Source organism: Dermacentor albipictus, chromosome 1, assembly GCF_038994185.2.
Source record: "Dermacentor albipictus isolate Rhodes 1998 colony chromosome 1, USDA_Dalb.pri_finalv2, whole genome shotgun sequence".
Classification (NCBI taxonomy): domain Eukaryota; kingdom Metazoa; phylum Arthropoda; class Arachnida; order Ixodida; family Ixodidae; genus Dermacentor; species Dermacentor albipictus.
Window position 1 is genome coordinate 195,594,314 of NC_091821.1, and position 23,835 is coordinate 195,618,148.

At 45.5% G+C, this 23,835-nt stretch overlaps 2 protein-coding genes across 4 annotated transcripts in view; one reads left to right on the forward strand and one right to left on the reverse strand.

Moving 5' to 3' along the window:
- zfh2 (Zn finger homeodomain 2) overlaps positions 1-22,366 on the reverse strand; it is a 343,365-nt gene extending 320,999 nt beyond the window's left edge. For both annotated transcript variants that reach the window (XM_065426701.2, XM_065426703.2), the window contains exon 1: positions 22,217-22,366. The gene's annotated coding sequence lies outside the window, so the exon portion shown is untranslated. The remainder of the gene's footprint in view (positions 1-22,216) is intronic.
- The window catches only part of LOC135897999 (uncharacterized), a 132,386-nt gene continuing 130,847 nt past the window's right edge, over positions 22,297-23,835 (forward strand). The window contains exon 1 of one of the 2 annotated variants that reach the window (XM_065426708.1): positions 22,297-22,731. In XM_065426708.1, the coding sequence (XP_065282780.1) occupies positions 22,297-22,731 (435 nt within the window). The remainder of the gene's footprint in view (positions 22,732-23,835) is intronic. The other variant, XR_011511028.1, reaches the window with a different exon arrangement.

The following is a 23,835-nucleotide window of genomic DNA, read 5'->3' on the forward strand; positions in this document are numbered from 1 at the left end:
CGCAGCCCATTAGGCCCCGGCGCGCTGGCCAGTTTCCCGGGGACAGCCCCACGCCAGGCGCGCATGTCCAGGCCAGCGTAAACGGGTCCGGCGGACCGCAAGCCAGAAATCAGAGTCGCACACCAGCCCCGGCGTGGCGGTTGCCTCCCAGAGGGAATTAAGCGAGATCCCCCGACCACAAAAGCTGGCGTCCAGCGAGGGAGCCAGCGTGGAGGGCGCTGACCACTGGTCGGGTCCCGTGGATATCTGGCCGGAAGCGACGCCATCGCTCTCTCCCCTGCCACCACCCCTTGGGCTGCTCGCACACGTGGGCGCGGATATGCGTCCCCGCCAGATCAAAGGAGGGAGGGGGCGCATTTATTGAAAGGCTCCGCGTACTGCGGCACCGCGTACAGGGCGCATCGCGAGAGAGCATCGACTGGACACCGCTATCGGGGAGGCCCGCTGATTGAACGGCCCTTCGACACCTCGCTGGACCACGTTTGTACACATCGTGCCCGGATGACATGCAGACGCGACGCCGGCCCATCGGCGCTAAGCCGGGTCCGCGTCGCTTTGCGTCGCTGCCGGAAGCTGGCGCCTTGATTGCTTGCCGGCACCGAGTCGCGGGCTTTTCCCCGCATTACGGCGACGCTGTCATTTCTCCGGCTCCTCACTACGCTTAAAGGCGACGACGAAGAAGCATTGTCGTTGCTTATCTCAGTGTCGACTGTAGTTCACGACAGCCTCGCGCACTCCAGTCTAATTAACGAGGCGACAAAAAGGACCACCCGCAGGCAACAGTGAGTCGCGAAACGACGTTCCTGCATAAAGCTCTATTTGATGCATCAGGGCACGCGGCAGGTTGCTGTAATTAATCTATGCATCTTACACTGCTTAAGTAATGACATAATTAGCTATCAGTCCATAAACCGTAGTCAGTTATAAATGACCCAGACCACGCAGCGAGCTTCCTCGTATATGAAGAAAGGCTCGCAACAAGTCCGCTTCCTACCTGCAGTAAAATTCATGAGCAGTCTATAGAGCATTTTATTGGCCAGCACTTCCTTAAAGACAATGAAATTTTCAATCTTAATGTTGATGAGCAGTGCGACAGAAAAATAAAAAGAGACAAGACAGAAACGAGGCGAAATAATGAATGCCGCCATGTTGACTACCCTGAATTCTAGAAAAGGGAAAAGAGTGCGGAAAAAAAAAAAGAAACGCAAGGGCTGGAGACACCAGGGAAATATAAGCAAGACTATTTTGGCATTTCCCAATGTAGTGGTCGCTCACTCGTTGACAGTATCTCAAGCCGGCTGATGTGATGAGCCTCAGCAGTGTTCTTGCGACATTCTTATCCCGAAATGCAGGAGAGCCCAGTACCAGACGCATGCACGACAGACTAGCCTCTGAAAACGCTTTGTCGCACATCGGCCCAGCGGGGCGCATGTTTCTAGCTTCAGCAAAGTGGCTCTCAGTAAAGAGGCTATTTTGACGTATCTGAGCAGACCACGGTTGACAATGCTAATTGGACGCAGGATTAAGCAGTACCGTTTAAAAAAAATGGGGTGAGCGTTTTACATACACCCGTCAGCATAGGCAAATGTCTGTTGCTGTGGTATGTCCAGAAACAATGCAAAATATGAAAAAAGAAAAAGAAAAAAATAATTGTTTAGTTTCCATAGGAAGATAGGATTGGAGTCTTGGCATGTATGAGAATGGAGATTAGGGAAGAAGACAACGAGGAAACCAATCACACAGGCACGGCGGTATTCGATCCGGGGTAATCCCTGCAGTGAAGTCCGTGAATCGACATTTCGACGCTTCGCCCCCGTCATGTGTCTTTTTTTGTCCGACATATAGAGTAAAAGGGGTATATAGAGTAATATCGCCCACTTCATACATGCCGCGGTACATACTTCCTGGATCCTACCTTAAGTCTTCGGTTTCCGTCAAGACTGCCCTCGAAGAGACGCGACCCTTTTGTGTAACCTATATGGTCGGGCGTGACGTTCACCAAAATTTTCCGCGCATGTATGGCCGACAACGCAGCCGATGGCTACTGCAGTGACGAAGAAGCCATATGTCATGTTCTGGGCCAGCGCCCGCGTGTGTTCAGAAATGCTCTCTCCGTGATGCTCAACAGGTTGAACGACCGGCGTTATTAGAGAGCTTTAGTTTAGGGGACGCAAGCGGCTTGCGCACGCAAGAACTAGGGGCGATAGCACTGCGCATGCGCAGTACCATCGTCCCTAGTCCTTGCGTACGCAAGCCGCTTGCGTCCCCTAAACTAAACCTCTCTATTGACGGGACTCATCATCACAGCGGAAGGCCGTAGGGCCAATACTGCAGCTTTTGCTGCCCGCCGTCTTGTTCTGTCCAACGACCTACCTGTTTTTTTTTCTTCTCTATCTTTTTTATTTCTACCCTTTTTCTAACCCATTCCCCCCTCTCCAGTGCAGGGTAGCAAACCAAAAAATTTTGATCTGGTTAAGCTCCCTGTCTTTCCTCTCTTTCTTTCTATACATCTCTCTTGTCTGAGCAGAGAAAGCCTGCAAGTTATATTTCTTCTCACCCCTTTCTTTTTTTAAAATCCAGCATTATCCATCCCATTTAAAGCGTCCGTTATTTATCTCACCGGACACTCATCTCCCAGCGCGGCTGTCTATAAAACTTAGCCTCGATGCTCCTTCAAATATAAACAGTCGAGTCAACAACCCAGGATCTTTAAGTGAACTAACGTTAACGTGTATTAACTCATTCCAGGTGAAGGAACCTAGAGGAGAGAGAGAATAGAACGGCCAGAAAAAGAGAGCGACCAGACTGAGCCCGGTTGGTTAAATCTAACACTGGGGAAAGAGAGAGAAACGGCATACAAGTAAAGAGAAAGGTTGAACAAAACGTTTACATCGAGGCGCTGATGTTGCGTTCGGAAGCAAAGCTAACCGGGCTGCGTTCATGGCGGTAACCAGTGAGGTGTAGCAAAAACTAACAGAATAGTGCAGCATAGTGCAGGATGTAGAAGTGTTAGGTAGGGTAAAGTGCAGTGATCATAGGTTCGTGAGGGCTAGGATTCACCTCAATTTGAAGAGAAAAAGAGTAAAATTGGTCAAGACGAAACCGGCCCACCTAGACGTAGCAAGGGTAAAAGCAGACCAATTCAGGTTGGCACTTGTAAGCAAATATGCAGCCTTAGAACAGAGAGATGAAGATGACATAGAGGCATTGAATGAAACCGTAACTAGGCTGGCTTCAGAAGCAGCAATTGAAGTGGGAGGTAAGCAGTAGGTAGTAGGTAAGTTCTCCCAAGTAACAAAGGACCCAATAAAGAAACGACAGAGAATGAAAATGTCCAACTCACGAGATCAGATAGAATTCGCAGAAGTGTCAGAACTAATCAACAAGGAGAAAATTAGGTGCATTCGGAATTATAACTTAGAAAGACTGAGGAAGCAGTAAAAAATGGACGCAGCCTGAAAACAGTGAGAAGGGAACTAAGAATCGGACAAAGCAATATGTATGCACTGAAAGATAGGCAGTGTAATATCATCAGCAATCTCGAAGATATAGTATAAAAGCAGGGGAAGAATTCTATACTGACGTGTACAGTACCCACGGAAGCCACGCTATCTTCATTCGAAATAGCAATGAACAGGATACAGAGGCTCCCTGCATAACTAACGCTGAAGTTAGAATGGCCTTGCAAGACATGACACGGGGAAAAGTGGCAAGACAGAATGGAATAACACTCCTTTTAATCAAACTTGCAGGATATATAATGCTCGAGAAGCTTGAGGCCCTTTATACGCAATATCTTACGACTTCAAGTGATCAAGAGAACTGAAAGAATGCCAGCATTATACCAATGCACAAAAATCGAGACGTTAAAGAATTGAAAAATTATATGCCCATTAGCTTACTTCCAGTATTACATAAAATATTCACCAAGATAATCTCCAATAGAATTAGGGCAACACTGGACTTTAGTCAACCAAGGGAACATGCAGGTTTCGGTGTAGGGATATTCTACAATGGATCACATACATGTCATCAATCAGGTAACGGAGAAAGCTGTAAAGTACAATCAACCTCTCTATATTGCTTTCATAGATTACGAAAAGGCATTTGATTCAGTAGAGATAAAGGGGTCATAGAGGCATCAGATTCAGTAGATAGCAGAGCCATAGAGGCATTACGTAATCAAGGGGTACAGGAGCCAAACGTGCATATCTTGAGAAATATCTACAAATATTGCACATTTATCTTGGTTCTCCACAAGAAAAATAGAAAGATACCTATAAAGAAAGGGGTCACACAAAAAGAGACAATCTATTCAACGCTATTCACTGAGCGCTTGGAAGAAGTATTCAAGCTATTGAACTGGGAAGGCTTAGGAGTAAGGATCAACGGCGAATATCTCAGCAACCTTCGGTTTGCAGATGACATTGTCCTGTTCAGCAACACTGGGGACGAGTTACAACAAATGATTGAGGACTTTAACAGAGAGAGTGTAAGAGTGGGGTTGAAGGTTAATATGCTGAAGACAAAGATAATCATGAATAGCCGGGTAAGGGAACAAGAATTCAGGATCGCCAGTCAGCGTCTAGAGTCTGTGAAGGAGTACGTTTACCTAGGTCAATTAATCACAGGGAACCCTGACCATGAGAAGGAAATTCACAGAACAATAAAAATGGGTTGGAGCGCATACAGCAGACATTATCAGCTCCTGACTGGAAGCTTACCATTATCACTGAAATGGAAGGTATACAAACAGCGCATTTCACCGGTGCTGACATATGGGGCAGAAACTTGGAGACTGATAAAGAAGGTCGAGAACAAGTTAAGGACTGCGCAAAGAACGATGGAACGAAAAATTTTACACGTAATGTTAAGAGACAGGAAGAGAGCGGTGTGGATCAGAGAGCAAACAGAGATAGCCAACATTCTAATTGACATTAAGAGAAAAAAATGGATCTGGGCAGGCCATGTATTGCGTAGGATGGATAGCCGGTGGACCATTACAGTTACAGAATGGGTCCAAGAGAAGGGAAGCGCAGTCGAGGACGGCAGAAAACTAGGTGGGATAATGAAATTAGGAAATTTGCAGGTGCAAGTTGGAATCAGGGGTAATTGGAGACCGCAGGGAGAGGTCTTCGTCCTGCAGTGTACATAAAGATAGGCTGCTGCTGATGATGATAATTTGTGGTTCAGTCGTCAGATTTATTGATCACTTTTTTTTCTGTCTCTGTGTAGTTGAAAATTCGCCAGAATGATAACGCAACTTTCACATCGAAATGAACTGATTGTCATGGACAAACGTTTGCCTCCCGATCAGCAGCAGTAAAGTAATGCCACCTTGCGCAGTTTTCCGCCATACGCATTATAATGGAGGAAGAGCTATGAAGATCTAGGATTTTACGTGCCAAAGAATGATCCATTTATGAAGCACGCCGTAGTGGGGGAACTGTGGATTAATTTTCACCACCTGAGGTTCTTTAACGTGCACCTAAATCTAAGTAAGTGATCCATTTTACATTCCACCCCCATCGGATCGAACCCACTTCTTAGAGCTCAACAGCACAACGCCCTACAGCCACTTTGCTACTGCGGTATTGCACGAAATAATCTCCGTGATGTTTGCACTTGAACCAGCTTCCAACTTGCTCACTCTGTTACATAACTGATATGCGCTTGAAAAAAAGTGTCCCACACACACACACACACACACACACACACACACACACACACACACACACACACACACACACACACACACACACACACACACACACACACACACACACACACACACACACACACACGCACACGCGCACACACACACACACACACACGCACACACACACACACACACACACACACGCGCGCACACACACACACACACACACACACACACGCACAGACACACACACACACACGCACAGACACACACAAACGCGCGCGCGCGTGCATCGGACGCACACACAATAAATAAATAAATCACCTATGTGCCCCATGTAAATACACAGAAAATGAAAGAAGCAAAATCGTCTAGGCATAGAATCACTACATAAAATTCACTGCAAGGACAACCGGTGATGTGGGACTAACGGGTGTAGGCAGAATGCGGGCGCGACAGCGACTCCGGCGTCAAAAAATCTGTTAGCGGCGGTGCTTGTTATCAACGCATCCTCCTATAGAGACGCAGTGAATAGCTTCCTTTGTTGGCGGTCCAAGCATGTCGAAAATACAAGAAAGAGAACCAAAGGAGAGCCCTAAAAGGAAAAGAGAGAGAGAGAGAAAGAAAGAATAAAGAACAAGACGCGAAGAGGCTGAAAGGGAAATGGTGGGGGAGGGCGGAAAGGAGGAAGGTGCTACAAGGGCTCCCAAAATAAACTGAGCCAAAGGCTGCGGCTGGCGGCGCGCATGGCACGACGGCGAACGGTGGGGGGAACTCGAAACCGCATCCGTCGTTCATTCTAACACGCCCGGCGTCTGCACGAGCCGCGCGCGATAACGGAAGTAGGCGATCAAAGAAAGAAAGAAAGAAATAGCAATGCACGTTGTTTTGCCGAGGCATGTGCGCTCACAATTAAGTACACATGGACGTGGCTTTCGCCCTTATCACACGGCGGGTGAGCCGCTGCGCTAGCTGCCCACGGTTAAATATAAACCACAGTATGAAGCGTAGACCACTATATATATATATATATATATATATATATATATATATATATATATATATATAGAATGAAGCTTACAGGTTGTATGTTAAAGGATGTTTTACAGCGTCTTCTAAGAAAAAGCATTTTCTTGGCGATTCGGTGAACTGATCAACAGCGAATTGACACGGCTGCTCATAAAAGACTTCTGAGTGTAAATTCTTTACATTCACGGGTCATTCGTAACAGCTGCTGCATAGTAGGGAATTTGTGGGGGTAGTACGACTCAATTCAATAGAGCCGGACATGAACCGAAGCCTTTCTAAGAAAAAAGATAAATAAAGAAAAAGATAAATAAATATATAAATAAAATTTATTTAGAAGATAAATAAGTTTGACCACTATTACACATGTGTTTGGACAAAAGATACTGCTGCTCACATAGTTGTATTCATTGCGAATGCGTTCGGTTGTAATCAAGAACAATGCCAGTTAGAAGACATGCTTCTAGGGAGGTAAGCAAGCTATCACTGCGGCTGTCGACTTCATCGGGCTCATCGAGATGTCCGTGAGTTTTGAGATACATCAGCATTGGAACTGAAGTGAATGGAAAATAGAATGGTAGCCACCATGTAATAGATTACAAATGTAGTATGCTTACCTCGATTCTTCCCTGAATGGTACGAAGTAAGCTTAACAGAAGAACACGCTTAAGGAAAGACGTACTGAAAATTGCTCTCAGTCCCAACTGCATAAGAATACACTCCTTTTTAGCGGAAGGATTTTGGCAAGCGTAGCAGCATTACATAGTGGGCATACATGGATTGGACAGAAACGACCTTCAACTGGCCTCCCAAACGCACGTCGCTGGCAAAGAAAAGGGGCGCGCTACCTTTATACGCGATAAAATGTTTGCATTAATAACTTCTAGGAAGTGACATTTTATGAATAAGGAGCAATCACATGCTGTGACGACTACAGTGAAGTGAACTGAATGATATGGGGCGTCTTTCTTTTTTCTCTCATTGCTTCTTAAGATAAATATTATGTATCGTAAGAAATTGCTCAATCCAAATAACAACCTCGATCTCTTTCTGTCAGCATACAGAGACCAAACGATATCAATCGTCACGACTGCACGATGCATGCAAAACGCATCATGGTACGGGACAATAAGCGGGAAATGTTGCGCAATTGCAATTCTTCAAATAGGGCCTCAGGTACCCACGAAAACACTGTAAATGCATTAAGAAAAGTACAAGTATATTCGGTGGTCAAATATCTCTATTTTGGCGTGCACATCGCCACGAAATAATTATTTAGTGGTGCTTACAGGATTGTACACTTGTACGTGCAAAGAGACGCAGGTTTCATCTGCACAGTAAAACTTTGTAGCTCATCCGTCGCACTGTTTGCAAGTATTGCACAAAAAGAAGGAGGGGCTAATGAATATCTGGAAGATCAGACAAACAAATAAATAAGTGTGGCGACAAGAAGCCAGAAAGTGTCCAAGTAATATCCAGAGAACATAGTAATTTTTCTGATCGTGACTAACCTGCCAGATTTACTTTCTAAAACATTTCAATACATTACATCTAAAGCAATGCAATGTTTGATTTCCACGGCTTTTGTTTTACCGACATATTGTTCGCATCGTCAAAGATCGTACGCGTTTCCCGCGTCGTGAGTAAAGTCATGCCACTCTTACTGCATATTTTTGATTTGAGTGCCCGACTATAGACATCCTACACCTAAGTTCTCTCTCTCCCTCTTTCACTCCCCATTCCCCTCCCCACGTGTAGGGTAGCAAACTGGACTCAGTCTGGTTAACCTCCCTGTCTTTCCGTCTTCCCTTCTCTCTCTCTCTCTTGCTACATTTAGGATAGATTATCTCCTCGCCATATTATTGTGCTGAGAAATAAAATTTGCAATAGTCATGGCACTAAGAGCACATTTAGGGATTCTCAATAAGATCGTCACGATAAAAGTAAAATCAAAGTACACAGCATGCGGGCGCATTTTAGCATGCGACACACGTGCCCTTCGCGCTCTGCGGACGATATAATAGAAAAAAAAATCAAATGTATCAATGCAGAAAAAAAGCTAAAAAGAAAGACACGACTGTACCGATACGAAGAAAGCGAATTCCTCACGGACTGCAGAGTTATTAACAGCGTACACTTGTGCATTAGCATAAGCCAGCTTACAGTGTCGTACGGGTAGAATACTACTACAGTGGGCCTATACAGATAGCCAAATGTGCACGCCTATGAAGATGTGAGTGGAAAAGTGTAGCACAGCTCCACGGTCATGTTTCAGTAACTGCAATCGCAATGACCGTAGTTTTTAGATGTACTAGAGATTCTATGCCGGCGGTCCTGACAATGAATCACAAGGTGAAGCGCGCTTGAATACAGAATGATTCTAGATTGATGATAAAGAAAATAACTGTAGTGTGATTACGTTGACGCTTACAATTCAGGTGAGCGTGAAAAGCTAATATTGCTATCCGTTATCGGCAGTCAGATGCTGCACGGCCTCTTGGCTGAGCACATGACAAAACATCAGTTCCACGCATTTTCTCGCACCAGTTGGCTGCATGAGTACGGGTGCTCACTTATGCCAAAAATAGAAACCAGAGATTGCCTTGCCTCATGACGACACAGTAACCGCTCACCGCGAGTAAGCCTGCGAATGGGTAACGGCTAAGGCGAAGGAAATTTAGCTTCGGCTTCAATGGGGACATTCCTACGGCACTAGATTCAGTTGAATCTCAATGTATGACAGAAGAATTTCGCTGTCGCATGGTTGATGTAGAATTTTACACCGGCTTGCAAATATATGATGTCGTTAGTTAGGAAGAGGCTGGGACTTTTGTAGTGACACTTGTAATTATTTGGTGTGTTGCTTCTGAGAATATTGATGCCACGGTATAAGCACGAAGCTGTTTACGAAAAGGAGCTATTTCAGTGGGATATTGCCCTCCCGTAAAAAAATCTGTTTCTAGTTCACAAGCTGCTGATGTCACCAAGGCCATGACAATTATCCTGCCTGAGTATGTATGAACGGGAACGTCGCTTAGCTCCAATAATTCTTGACTAACCAGTTCTATATCGAAATATGAAAGTTAACTGCGCGCGGGACCCTGTAGAACAGCCAAATTTTCTCGTAGCCTTCGCCTGGAGCTTGGAAGTTACTTTTGTAGTCCACAGTGCAAGGAGTGGCTGACAGGACGATGAACTTTCTTAGCCTACTTCCCCCACTTTGGCGTGCTGCTGATGTCTGCATTCAAGCCCCTGAAATGTCGCTTTCGCGACTGAATCAAAAAAGGCAATCACATGTCCGATGGTTGGGTTCGGACCCGGTTTCCTCAGCCCGATGGTCTATGCATTAGACCATGGTCCTACACTTAGAAATCCCACATAATACTTTTACCAGCTTCAATCGCGCAAGCCAGCGCTTTGACACGATTGGCACGTGAGTAGTGTCGCATGGCAACAATTTTCTAATAAACTTGATAACGCGTACTCTTTTATCCGACAATGAAAATTATTGTTTTACGCCTGAAAAAGAAGCCTATGCAATGACGTCATAGTTCATTCCAAGTCACATATGCGGAATCCCAATCCTGCAATGTCAACGGGATAAAAGTGCCTACAGTTGAGAGGCCGCGTTTAATGAACCATTTTTTTTTTTGCGGCGTCCGCAAGTCCGAAGCAATGAAAATCTGAGAATGATTAGTACTACAAATTGTAAAAAAAGGGGTCTTCCGCAATACGGTGTGTCGTTCGTTAGATTGTCTGAATATTAATCGCATTAACATCGATAGCCATCAGCAGATGGGTTCTGCCTGAATTTCACTTCTTCCTCTCCTTTTTCTTTTTGCTTTAAGTTAACAGAATTGTGAAGTTCAGTAAAAAAAGATTGATCGTGAATGCCATCTTCAATGTGGTCAATCTACATCAAATAGACAACTGACCATGAAGATAAAAACCGTGCTCGCGTTTCTGACGGTGCTCATTAAGAAGCAGGGCTTGCACAGCGCAACAACATGTATAGCTTTAGAACAGCAGGACCACCCACATAATTCGAAGTTTCAAGTAAAGCGCTAATATCGCTACATACATTCTATTATTGTTTACAAATGAATGCAGAACAATTTAGTGTGCAACGTCCCTAACATGTGTAGATCGACAACTGTGGTACGTGGCAGCGTTATGCTTATGTGCATAATGTGCGATCATGTACGTTGCTTTGAAAAATAAATACTATACTTTCTCTTCTTTTCCACCCATAATAGCATCACACCTTTCACAAGACCGTTTTGTCCGTCTAAACACAGATCATATTTCAAAGAACTTCAAAGTTCGCCTACACGGTGGAACATAAGCGCCATGAAAGCGACAATAATAAGAAAACATAAGTGATTTGTACGAAATTAAAGAAAGACGCAAAAGTTAGCACAAATTAGCGTAGAAAAAGGGAATTTGTCCAACATTTGTAGCGAGGTGCTTATAAAACTTCACAGAGGCACCCGACACTGAATGTTGAAAAGGGGCACCGTTTTCCCAAAGTCAATACTGCAGCGCCCAAAGATTGCGACTCATAGCTTCTGCACGACTTGCGGCACGCGTTTGTTCGATGTGAGCTGTGTGGCATCGAATCTGTGCAGCTGTGCAACTTTGACCTTAACAGTACTGGGCCATACACATACAACTATAGCATAGCCCAAAGCTTTCTTGATTTCCGTGTAAAAACGAAAAATCGAGTGCGGTTCGAAGTTAAGCCATGCTTTGTGCAGTGGTAGTGCTGAACATTTCTGATAATAAATAGCATGATAGATTGATATCCTTACAAAAGTGTTACTTATATATAAGTGATTATGTAACAAGTGTGCAGTTTTCCACCCATCGAAGGAAGGAAGGAAGGAAAAAGTGGAGAAGGAAAGGTAGGGAGGTTAACCTGTATGGCTTAACCGGTTTGCTACCCTACACATGGGAGAGGGATGGGGGAGATTAAAGATGGGGAAGGGGGAGAGGGAGAGAGAGCACATATCACAGCACACACACATGGTCCGTTGGAGTCCATCATTCTGGCATGGTACGCGACGTCACTCTCACAGCCGCTTGTCCAATCCCGTCTCTTTCAAAAACCGAAGTAGTGCCTTTGTCGCCTTCACCTGCGATATCTTCTGTCGGCGGCATGTGAAAATCGTGTCGAGCGACAATGGTCTACTGTCAAGGCGCGCTAGAACAGATGCCAGGGACTGTCGCTGAACGTTATAGTCAGGACAGTCGCACAGAACATGTTCCAGCGTCTCCTCGCAAAGGCAGGCATTACAGAGATCGTTGTCGGCCATTGCAATGCGGAAGGAGTAAGATTTGGTGAAAGCCACCCCCAGCCATAAGCGATAAAGCAGGGTCGCCTCTCTTCGACGCAGTCCAGTTGGCATATAGAGATGCATCAAAGAGGGCAGGTGGTATTGACGGTTGCTCTGGGTGGTCTGGCTGTTTGGTGTGCACCATAGAGATAGCGTGATCTCATGTGCAAGCACTCGAAGTCTGCTAGCTGCGTCGGATCGTGAAAGCGGTATGGCCTCTTCTTGTGCGTCCTCAAGAGCTGCCCGAGCGGCATTATCGGCGTCTTCATTCCCAGTGACGCCGCAGTGACTTGGCAGCCACTGAAACGTCACATGGTGTCCTTTCTCCTGTGATGTATGGAGTAGGCATCTAATATCGAATACGAGCTGTTCGAATGGCCCGCGATGCAGAGCTGATAGTACAGATTGTAGGGCTGCCTTTGAATCGCTGAAGATTGACCATTGCCGAGGTGGCTCCCGATTGACGACACGAAGTGCAGCGCGAAGAGCAGCTAGTTCAGCAGATGTCGATGTTGTTGGGTGGTCAGTCCTAAAGCTGATGGTAATAGCTTTTGCTGGGACAACCACAGCACCGGACGAACACTGGATGTTTGTGGAACCATCGGTATAAATGTGTTCCCTGTCCGCGTACCTCTCGTGCAGAAGAAGCAGAGACAGTTGTTTGAGCACAGGCGACGACAGTTCAGACTTTTTTCCGATTCCTGGTACACTGAGATGGACTGTAGGGCTGATAAGACACCAAGGGGGTATCGATGGTTTAGATGCAGCGGTGAAGCCCGATGGCAGTTTGTCGTTGTATTTGATGATAGTTTTAGCGAATGATGATTGGTGCCTGTCCGAAGGTAGTGCTGCAAGGTGGTGATAGGTGGCACGTGCAAAATGTCTGATGTGCGTTCTCAGGGCTTCCACCGTAATGTGAGTTCGCATTGGATGGTCCCGAGCAATCGCAATAGTTGCCTCTGTTGAGGTGCATCTGGGCAAACCAAGGCAGACTCTGAGTGCTTGAGCTTGTGCTGCCTGCAGAACACGAATATTTGTCTTGCAGGTGTTGGTCAGTACAGGTAGACTATATCTTAGAAAACCGAGAAAGAGAGCTCTGTAGAGTTTAAGCATTGCGTCTACTGACATCCCCCACGTCTTTCCTGCCAAGTATTGAAACAACTGGGAAGTTGCTGTCAGGCGCCGTTTCATGTAGGCCACGTGCGGGCTCCAACAGAGGTCTCGGTCAATTATTACGCCAAGGAATCTGTGGGTTCGGACATAGGAAATAGTCCGCCCATTGATTGAGATGATATAAGGCGTCATCGGTTTGCGAGTAAATGCTACTAGTGCGCATTTTTCTGGTGATATGCTGAAAGTTTTTTCGCGAGAAAGCAAGCAGTACGGTCGTTAATAAACGTCAAACACACACGCACACACATACACAAAAAAGAAAGTCAGCAACTTATGCGGAATGTCACAGCGTTATCTCTGCCTTTAAAAGTAATTATTTTGGCAATGTTGATTGAACGAATGCCCCTCCATGCAGGTTTTGTCTGCAGCAATGACGAGCCTAAAGGCTGCGACATGTGACCTTGGGTATGACGAATAAGGCGTCAAGAAAACTGATCTCACACGAACACACACACGCATGTGTAATTAATGTGGTAAAGTCTTAGAGCAAATGAAAACAAAAAGATAGCATATGGTAATGAGCATAATTGAAAGGGCATCTAAGAAGTCAGGAAATGAACTCGGTGCTAATTGTCATCTTCAGGAACACACATCTATAAAATACTGCACTAAAACACGTTGTGGGGCTAGTTGGTGCATAACTTTCAATAGATTAAACACCAACAGTGACGGCACACTAGAAAGGAACAAAGACAGCGCCTTGTCCTGTCTTTGTTCCTTCCTAGTGTGCCGTCACTGTTGGCGCTTCATCTATTGAAAGCTATAATATACAACGCAACATTTGAGCAGAATGCGTGCTGGTTTAATATAACTAAGCTAAACCAGCACGCATTCTGCTCAAATGTCTCTCGTGTATGCGAGAGAGGGCAGTAATATAAAAAAAGCACGTGTCTACAACACCACATAAATGTGCAGAAAGCGAACAGCCAGAGTGCCAGTCACGGTGCTGGACATTCCTTTTCTGCGTCATCATAATCCAGGCACTGTATGAAGGTGTCATAATGACATTACTAAACAAGGAACAACAAAGTTCACAGGAACCTTTTTTGTGCAGGAAGCATTCTTATAATCCTAAAAAAAAACGCCTAGAAGCACACAACGCCACAAGCATAACTTCACAATTGATGAAAACAATTTTTTAGCGACACACAGAAAATGACTATCAATACATCCACCCTTAATTCTCAGCTCGCAATGAAGTCAGAAAAGCAAAAGTACCCGTTATGCATAATGCAAGTATAATTGCTGGCATACAGAGAGAACCCAGTAAAAGTAGGCAGATCCCTATAGTACTGCATCTGCGCTCTCCTAAGAAGGGTACAGCTGTAAGAAACTTTCTAAGTGAGAGCCACGGTGCCACCATATCAATACATTGTTATCCTTCTTTGCATCTATACGGAAAACAATGGTATCATAGATGAGTTATAACTTAGGAAGATAAAGTATGATGAATGATTGCGTTAGACAATAGTTTATTTCTGGTACCGTCACAGAAACATCCTATAGGGCGCAGAAAATTGTTTGCGCCATAAAAAATCATATGGTAAAGTAATGCGAATGCAATTAAAGGCTACGCGCTGATTGCAGAGTAGTGATAACTTCCAAAGAAAATATTTGGCGAAAAATTCAAATTGTACATAGTATATGCGCGGCGTCCAGCATGACGCTTGAACTGTGCATGCTTATATTTCCTGCAAGTTGTGCTACTGCCCACAAATAATTTCCGACAGCTTCGCTAGCGCATCCGGTGTCATTTAAGTTTGTGCCAGTTATTATTTTGACCTATTTATTGCGTATGGACACGTGTCCTTCACAGAAAGTAATGTTGCGAACATTACGCAATAATGATTGAGTGCCGAAGAATACCTCGGCACTAGTACACCTCTGCTGAAAGAATATTGTCACTTGTGGTTACTCTTCCGGTGCCCCGAACAGCTCCGTCACTCCAATTACGTCTACGTTGGTTCAAGAACGATAACTGACGCTTCAGTTCACGTGCAATGCATCACAAAACTGTGAAACGTTAGCTATCAGTCATCCCTCCTTCTCAGCACTTGTCAGGTTTAATACAAACATTTTATGTTCCTTGAGCTTTATCGGTTGCTTCTATTGCGGTATTATTAGTGTTCGTGCTGCTGCCTTGATCAACCAGTTTGTGCAAAGTATCTACCTTCTAATTTGTAGGGGTTGTTTTGCACGTTAATTTCCACGCCTACGCCGGGACTGGTATTCTATGAACTCGGAGGTTAGTTCAAAGGGTTGCGGGCTGATAGCCTGTAAATGCTTTATTTTTCTTGTCTTCTTTAGCACAAAATATGAGTGACTCGGTGGCTTAAAGTCATCATGAATATGAATGCATTGTGTTATGCATATCTTGGCGAAACCCACAGAGCCTGAAAAACCATAAAGCTGTGAGTAAGCGTCATCGACCCCTGTATCATTGGCCGTTATAGTGCTGAATATTTGAAGGATGCTGGCTTGAGTAATGGTCCTAAAGAACGCGATACTGGTGTATTAACAATAAGTATGATAGAATAAGCTTTCATATAGGGGCGCTCACTGGTGCGAACCGACAAACTTACAGTGTAAACAAATATATAAAAAAATGATGAAATGCCAGAAGACGCGACGTAGAAAATAGTAACGTGGAAATACACGTTTGAAATGCGCTATCACCATATTGTTTTGATACTGCGCCAACGTGCAGTTACATTTCCTTGTACCTGCTTGCATTCTACATAGACAACTTCATTAAAGGCACACCAAAGATGAACGTTAAGCGAAGCTGCATTAGTAAGTTAGGAAATATCAGTAGCAAAAGGGCCACTCGACTTGCTGAGCAGGAAGAGACACAAAAACGAAAGACGGGCGGCGACTACGCTTTGAAGTTCCCGTCCTTGTTCGCCGTGACGTCCAGGATATTGAGAGCGTCTACTCGAGTCTGGTTTGTTGTGCGTACACTGCATTTTAAAGGAAACATACAGTATAGTCATCGTAGAAAGTTTCCAGGTCATTTCTTGCGCCTTAAAGGACGAAAAAAAAAAACGAGAAATTAATTCGACGTACATGACGTCCCACTAAAGCAATGGCACTGAAGTTTAGCGCGAAATTCAAGAACGGGATGTTGGGCTTTCACTTTCTGCAGTTGTCACCAACGTTTTCCTGCCAAGCGAATGAATATGGAGATTATAAAGAATACTTTCCCAGCATGAACTGGTTAAAAAGACCGTTACAAAAAAACGATGAATGCGACACGGGCGTCAGATCAGTTTACTTGGGCCTTCAATAATTAGTTGAACGTCGTCTCGAAGCAGGGTAACAGCTATTGTACGCACAATTTGTCAGAGCCCGAACTATGGATATAAAATGTGAGCTTTCCATAAGTCCCGTGGGCAGGCTGTATTGGGCCGTCACTGCTGGAGGTATTTCTCGTGCAGGCAAGCTCCGATTTCGCATATTTCAATTTCATAGTGGTACCACCCACGCGCCAGGGGCCTTATAACGTAAAACTATTCCAATGTGTTTTTATTCCAATCTCATGACGCCAAATTTGCGTAACCGCCGACGCAAGCATCGGGCGATCACCCGCAGGGTTGTCTGAAGAGACCAATAAAACGCTCTCCTCGTTCATAGGAGGTCACTTTTGTTTGTTGAAAAACGAATAACATTGCTTACACTGAGCGGTTTGTCTTATCTAACTGGCTGACAAGTGCCGAGGAGCACGCTCAAGTGGAGAGGGATTCGATGAGGCCGAGCCTCTGCAATGAATATCGATAACCGGGCAAAGGGGCTGGTGCTGGCGTCCGCGATTGGTCCACTTTCTCTTGCTTAGCTTGCGGTGGCTAGTCAAAAATCCCGGCGACATGCAACGGTAGCTTAAGAATGACGCTGAAACAGATCCTCAGCAAAGAAGAGTTGGCAGAACGAGGTCGTAAACGCGCCGAAAGTGCTCGAAAACGTTACACGGCCACGCAAAAAGTTTTATTACACGCAAATAAACCCATGCTCTCAGGTAGGTGCGAGTAGACAGTGCCTGAGCGATCGGCGGTAGCCATTTTTTATTCCATTCGGAACGGGGCAGCCTGCGGCTATTCAGATAAAAACTGAGTTTTGTTCGGCATATTAATACATCTTTAACGCATACACGTCACTTTGACGCGGTGAGTTATTGCGGTTTTGTGACGTCGCGTGACAGGCAGGTGAAGTAGGTGCAGCCCGAAAACTTTTGACCAATGGCCAATGGCTAATGGCGAAAAGGCGTCGAATCAGAAATAACTATTTTTCTATTCTTCGGTTAAATCATGCATAATCAGTGTGCACACGTCATATCAGATGGGAAGCTATCGCGGTTTTGGTGACGTTGTGTGACAGACAGGTGAAGTGGGGGTGGCCCAAAAAAGCTTTTCACTAATCGTGGAGGGCTCATCACAGAATTGCAATAGAAAAGTTTGGAATAGTTTTACGTTATAGCGCCCCAGGTCAACATCCGTGTGTGCAAGTAAGTGCCGCAACCTTTAACTTTTTGCTCACGAAAATTAAGGCGAAGACAAAATTATCTTTAATCAGCGATAACGCGAGCCCGAGACATTACGGTTTCATCTGCTCTATCTGAGGCATCGTTACAGCCTCGCAAGCTCCGGATATTATTTATCAGAAACACGTCACGATGTACTCTGTCTTTGAAAAATCCGGCATCCAGTACGTCAAATGGTAGTTGAGAATAATTCTTTTCTGCTTGCGTTCTCTCTCTCTCTCTTTCTCTCTCTCTGTATATCACAGGAGAACAATGAAAACCCTTGTACTAAGGTTAGGATTCGGATCATCGTGGAAAAATTCAGAAAGTCCTGCGCTTTTCGCCGATGACATTTCTTAAAAAGTAATAAAAAATTAGACAGCCGCTGGGATTTCGAATGTGAGCGCGCTTGCGAAAACGAGCAGTGTATGTGATTTATCGTCCTTTAGCCAGCTCCTAATATCACAAGTATCAAGCTATCCTTACGCCTGCATTCACAAGCTGTAGAGCCGCGTTCAAGCTTAGTACGACACGCGCTAAGCGATGCTTCGTGCACAGACAGCGATATAACGACTGAAGGCCAACGGCCACGCTGCGTCAACTTTACAGTGTTCATCAAAACCAACTGTTCGCTATATAAGCAAAATAATGTAGCTCATGTATGCTATAGTGAACACAGAGAGCTGCTAGAAGACCGTAAATTCTGCTTCGCAGCACATGTGCCGCGCCAATCGTATACTAGGCTCCATATTCACAAAGCTGCTCTTACGGTGAAATATTCGTAAGAGACTCCGGTGAACTGTTATAACAAAAACGACATTAGTCAAGGCGGCCAGCTAAAGAAAAAAAAAGGTTATTCCGAATGAATTGTATGTGTTTGTGTCACGTACAATGAGTTAATTTGGATGGCTTGAACTTTCTGAAGAGTATGCCTATGCGCTTTCTGACTTTTGTTGACATTTTACGATTTTTTTTTGTGTGTGAGCCGACCTATATTTTTTATGTGCTGTGCGACTAAGTGAACAGCCGCGGTATCACCAACGATGTCAACGTGTTCCCCCCCTCTCTCTCTCTCACACACACACACACACACACACACACACACACACACACACACACACACACACACACACACACACACACACACACACACACACACACACATTTTATTATAATAAAAGAAGATCTAATGATAAAGCGAGGTTTCGTTCGTTCACATAGCCTGACTAAATTAATGAAGTGCCAGGGAAATGTGAGGAAGTAAAACTGGTAAGCTAAAGAATTAAATATTGCTTGTTTTCTTCAATATAAAATAATGACAAAAAATAGAAACCGATATTTTAGCCAATCCAATGGGCAAGGTACAACTAACGACGACTCAAGGATTGGCACCAAGCGCACCTTGCCAAGATTGAAGCACGGGCGAAAAGAGGCCGCGCGAGGTGTGAGCAGAGTATGATGAAAAACTGTTCGCATGTGCATGAAAACGAAGGAGAGCAAAACGGTGAAATACGCGCGGCGCCGCCTGGCAACCACACATGTTCAGACAATGCCTGAGCAATGGAAATGTAGGGAGCATTCCAGCAGTATGAAGCACGAGAAAGAAGAATCCGTTCCTGTAGCTTCAACAAGTGACAACCCTGTCAATTGTCGCCATCATTTGACTGACGTTCTTTTAACGACGGTGATGCGCAAAAGTACCACTGTTGGCATTGCGCGGTACGTCCGCTTTCAATGACGCGTAAGTGAACCACAATATAATCGACGTATTAGCAACTTTTGATTTGGATGTATGAGAAACGATAACAACAATAAGAACAACAAAAATGTAAATGTGGTAAATCAATCGGAAGAGGTATCCAAGTACTCTGTGAGTTTACCGATGGCAGCCAGAGAGAGAGAGAGAGAGAGAGAGAGAGAGACAATAAACGAAAACGCTGAGCGATGATGAAGAGAGTTCGAGCTTGTTTTCTAAACGATCTGACAAGTGCAAGTCACAGGACGGAACATGTTGCGCCTGTCTGGGTATAAGAATCGTTGCTCTATTAGGTGACGCAACTATTGACAACTCGCGACGAGCTTGAACGCACGACCTATTTTTTCCGCCTGACGTGTGAGCTGTGGTGAAAAACTCAACTTTCGTGCAGCTGTCGTCTCCTTTTCGTAACGTAATCCGGAAGGTGCAAGCGAAGTCAGCGTCATTCTAGAAGATGCAATCTTATGAAATAAGCAACATAAGCTCTTCGTGACGGAGTACGTTTGCTGACATTGGTTTCAGCGTAGAATACGATGCTCTAGGAACCAAGGCACCAGAAGAAGCATGGCGCCTTGGCAGGACCGATCACCTGACTGTCCCCAAAAGCGCTAAGGAGTCTAGCAGGCAGGTTGGCCAGAGTTCGTCACTCTCAGCGGCCGGCGGTCAGACTCGCGAAGCTCCTAAAGCCATGCTTGTAGCCGTCGGGAGAAAACGAGCTCTGCCCATACCCTCGTACGAAGAATGTTTCTGTGCATTTAAAAAAAAAGAAAGAAAAAAGAAGCGAAGATGGCGTAATCCGCAAGCGACTCTACACAGCACAAGCTTCTGCTCCGTCGGTCCTTCACCCTGCCTCCTTCCGGATGTGCTAGCGTGGGCTCTTAAACGAAACTTGCGCCGTGGAGTTTCACAGGAGAAATCGTAAACGTGTTATTTAGTGAGGATTTCTTTTGCTCTCACCACTAACGATATGCCCACATTACTCGTAATTTTAGGAAAAGCACTCTGAAAAAATCCATGACATCACCGGGAAATCCATGACATCACCATCATGACAAGGTTTTATGACAGCACTAGTAACGGGCATTCAAGCGGCATTTTATCAGAGGCGTTTGCATGTCATAAATGAGAACTTGTCTCCTGTGTGGCTCAGCCTGCTTAACATCCCTGCCATTCCTATATGACTTCTCTCTCTCTCTCTCTCTCTCTGTATAGCGCAGGAGAACAATAAAAAACCCTTGTACTAAGGTTAGGATTCGGATCATCGCGGAAAAATTCAGAAAGTCGTGCGCTTTTCTACTAGGCGGATATTTTAAAGTGGAGATTTACATTTTGCGTTTGTTGGAACGCAGAAAACAACTCCATAATAAGGCAGAGCTGTACAAGAAATAGAAGTAGCACACGTGCCACAGGAGAGCAACTAATAAGAAAAACGAGGGATGTGCAGTTTTATAATTTCGTCTACGAAACCAACAGGCGTCAATAAAACATGGAGCATGTGAGCGTCCATCAAAACAGCCAGATTGGGAAAGGGGTGTGAACAACACATGGGCACGTCGTTGCGGCCCCTTCTAAACAAAACAACGCTGCCGGTCTGTTGTCTCTGAGTATGGCATATGTATACGGGTCACGTAGTTCACATAAGTGCCCTTTGAGGTCTACAGTTAATTGCGCTCGTTTAAGGATGCTTTGACAACATATTTACACTCTAATTGTTTTTTTTTCTTAGCTTTCTTTCGCCTGAAAGGAAGAAATTAAGAAATAAGAAAACAAGAAGGGAATAAAGAAATGAATACAAGCTAGAGGTATTCAAGAGTTGGCAATGCGTTTTCCGGGAGGCCTCCGCCTTTCTTTCCTCTCCTTTTTCTGACTCTTCGTTCAATTTACAGAGTGCAGTGACTTCACGTTGACCTTCCCCGAACTGTGCTGTCGACGACGAAGCTAGCTCACAAGGACTCCTCGGAATTAATGCAAAAAACAAAGCAATATCGAAAGCTAATTATATTCACAAAACGAGCTCAGTACTAGTTTACAACGCAGCACTGCTTTTGCTCAGGGTTGGTTATCGCACAAAAAGTGAAACCAAATTTACCTGACGGCGTGAGTCCCTAAGTTATTCAGCGTTGCAATATGGACCGTTTTCAGCTGTACACTTTCTTCCATGTACTGACGAAGTCTAGCTAAGCTCGATTTCACTTAGGCTTGTTGTGAAATGATGGCATGCTTAAACGATTTTGTAAGCCAAGCACAAAGAAAACAAACCTGTTGATACGATAACCGCAGAAGTACACGGAGAGCCTTGCGGTGTTGCACTGAGCCTTTACGTTGAACGCAGATCTGGCCACGAAGAAAGCTGAACAAATGGTAAAATCTAAAATCTGCCTTTTCTAGCCTGCCCGCGATTAAAGCCGAATTGTCAGCTGAGCAGGAACTAACAGAACAGGCTGTTTTCGTCGTTTACGCGCGTCGCTGCGCATAGAGAACAAAAACAGCCTGTTCCGCTGCTATACGAGCCGCGGTTTCAACGCTGCAGTCAACCAAAACAGGTGAATGTTTTGCTTTTGCTCCCATCCGGCGAGGTCTCACTGCGCGCCACACACCTGAGTCGCTCTCTCTCTCCACAAAATAACTACGACGCGGTGACAAGTGCTCGGATCATTCGCGGGCAACGGGAAAAAAGAACAAAAAAGAAAGGAAGAAAGACAGAAAGATAGGTGGCCTGAAGCGGCAGCTCCACAGCTGATCGCCTTACTTACGCCTCGTGGACCGTACTGGCGTGGGCTGGCTGTCAGAAGCGTGGAAGTTAGTCCGGCTGAGGTACCGGCACGCCGGGCCAATGCACACGTGGCAGACAAAAAACGCGCTCTGTTTGGGTCACAATCCGTCGTCCGACGGCCAGGCGAACACGCGCGCCGAGACCAAAACCAAAACTGCACAGCGTCGACGGGGAGGACGGCCTTGCGAGGCGCCGCACGACGGAGGAGTGGCTGCTGCTGCTGCACGAGCGCGTGGCGTCGTCGCCGCGTGCCGCAGTTGTGGCGCGCGCACGCCGTGTCTTCGGAGGCCGGCCGAAGTGTGCGCGCCGAGCCCGGGCCGTGCAGCCGGCGAGGGGAGCCTGGAGGCACAGCTGCTGCTGCTGGGTGAGCCCGTGACAGGCCTCGGCCACCCCGTGTCACCGAGAGGGACGCCTCGAGAGCAGCGGGCTACACGTGCGCGCGATCGGGGAAGTTGGCCGCTCGCAGGCGCGACTCTTCGCGTCGATCGCCGGGGGGTGAGTGCGTGCGGCGCGCGGCGTAGCGTCGCGGTGGCGCTCCGGTCCGCACGTGCTGCGCAGGCGCGCTGCGCTCGCCCGCGCATTTCATTAACACGGAACGGGGTGGGCGGGCTGCTCTGCATAATCACCGCTGGCCGGATTTAATTAGGACCCGCCGCGTTGTCTGTCGGACGGGAAATTTTGTCACCACCCGCGAACGTCGCCACTCGACCGCGAGCGCCGCCGGTCAAGCGCGAACGGGCCCTCGACCACGCTTTCCGTTCGGTTAACGGGTCGGCACGTGACAATATATATATATATATATATATATATATATATATATATATATATATATATATATATATATATATATATATATATATATATATAAAAGCAGTCGTACGCAGACGCATTTGCAGCTGTATATACAAGTTCGCGCTGGTTCTGCCTTCGCTTGACATTTGTTTCCATTAGTTTTTGTTAGTTTACTATTTATTCCAGTGGAGCCGATTGGGTAAACAAAGGAAAAAAAAGAGAGGGAGAGCACTCTTGGAACTTAAAGAGTTTCAGTATAGTGCTTCATTTTCTTCTGCTTAGTTTAATCGAGTAAATTTAGGCAGCCCCCGTATCCTCCGCAGCAACCTATTACAACGGCGGCGGCATCGTTAGCTCCATAAAGAAAATGTTTATTTTCCTTCCACAGGAAGAAATGCCGCTTTAATAAATGCGCGCAATATCGAGATTCCTAAGAGTTCACATGTACTGTTAGCATTTTTAAGTCGATATTCCAAGTGGTTTTCTTATTGCTGTTTAATAGCTTTATGGACCGATCATTTTCTATAAAAAATATACACACATAAAATGCACTCGTAAACAACCCGGTGCTTGCACAAATGATTCTGATTCCACAGCCTACTTGGGAGTGACACAGCATGCTTATCCGTGTCTCGTGTGTGGCCTCAGTGTAAGCGCGCTCCTCCAACTCCTTCTGGTTTCTTACTGCTAGCACAGAGAGCCCTAAAAGCAAACTCAACTCCTCCCGTCTCTGTTGGAGTCCATGTCCCGGAGAAAGCTCCTAAAAAATGTTAGGCATTGACAGTAAGCTTTATGGAACTCAATGTG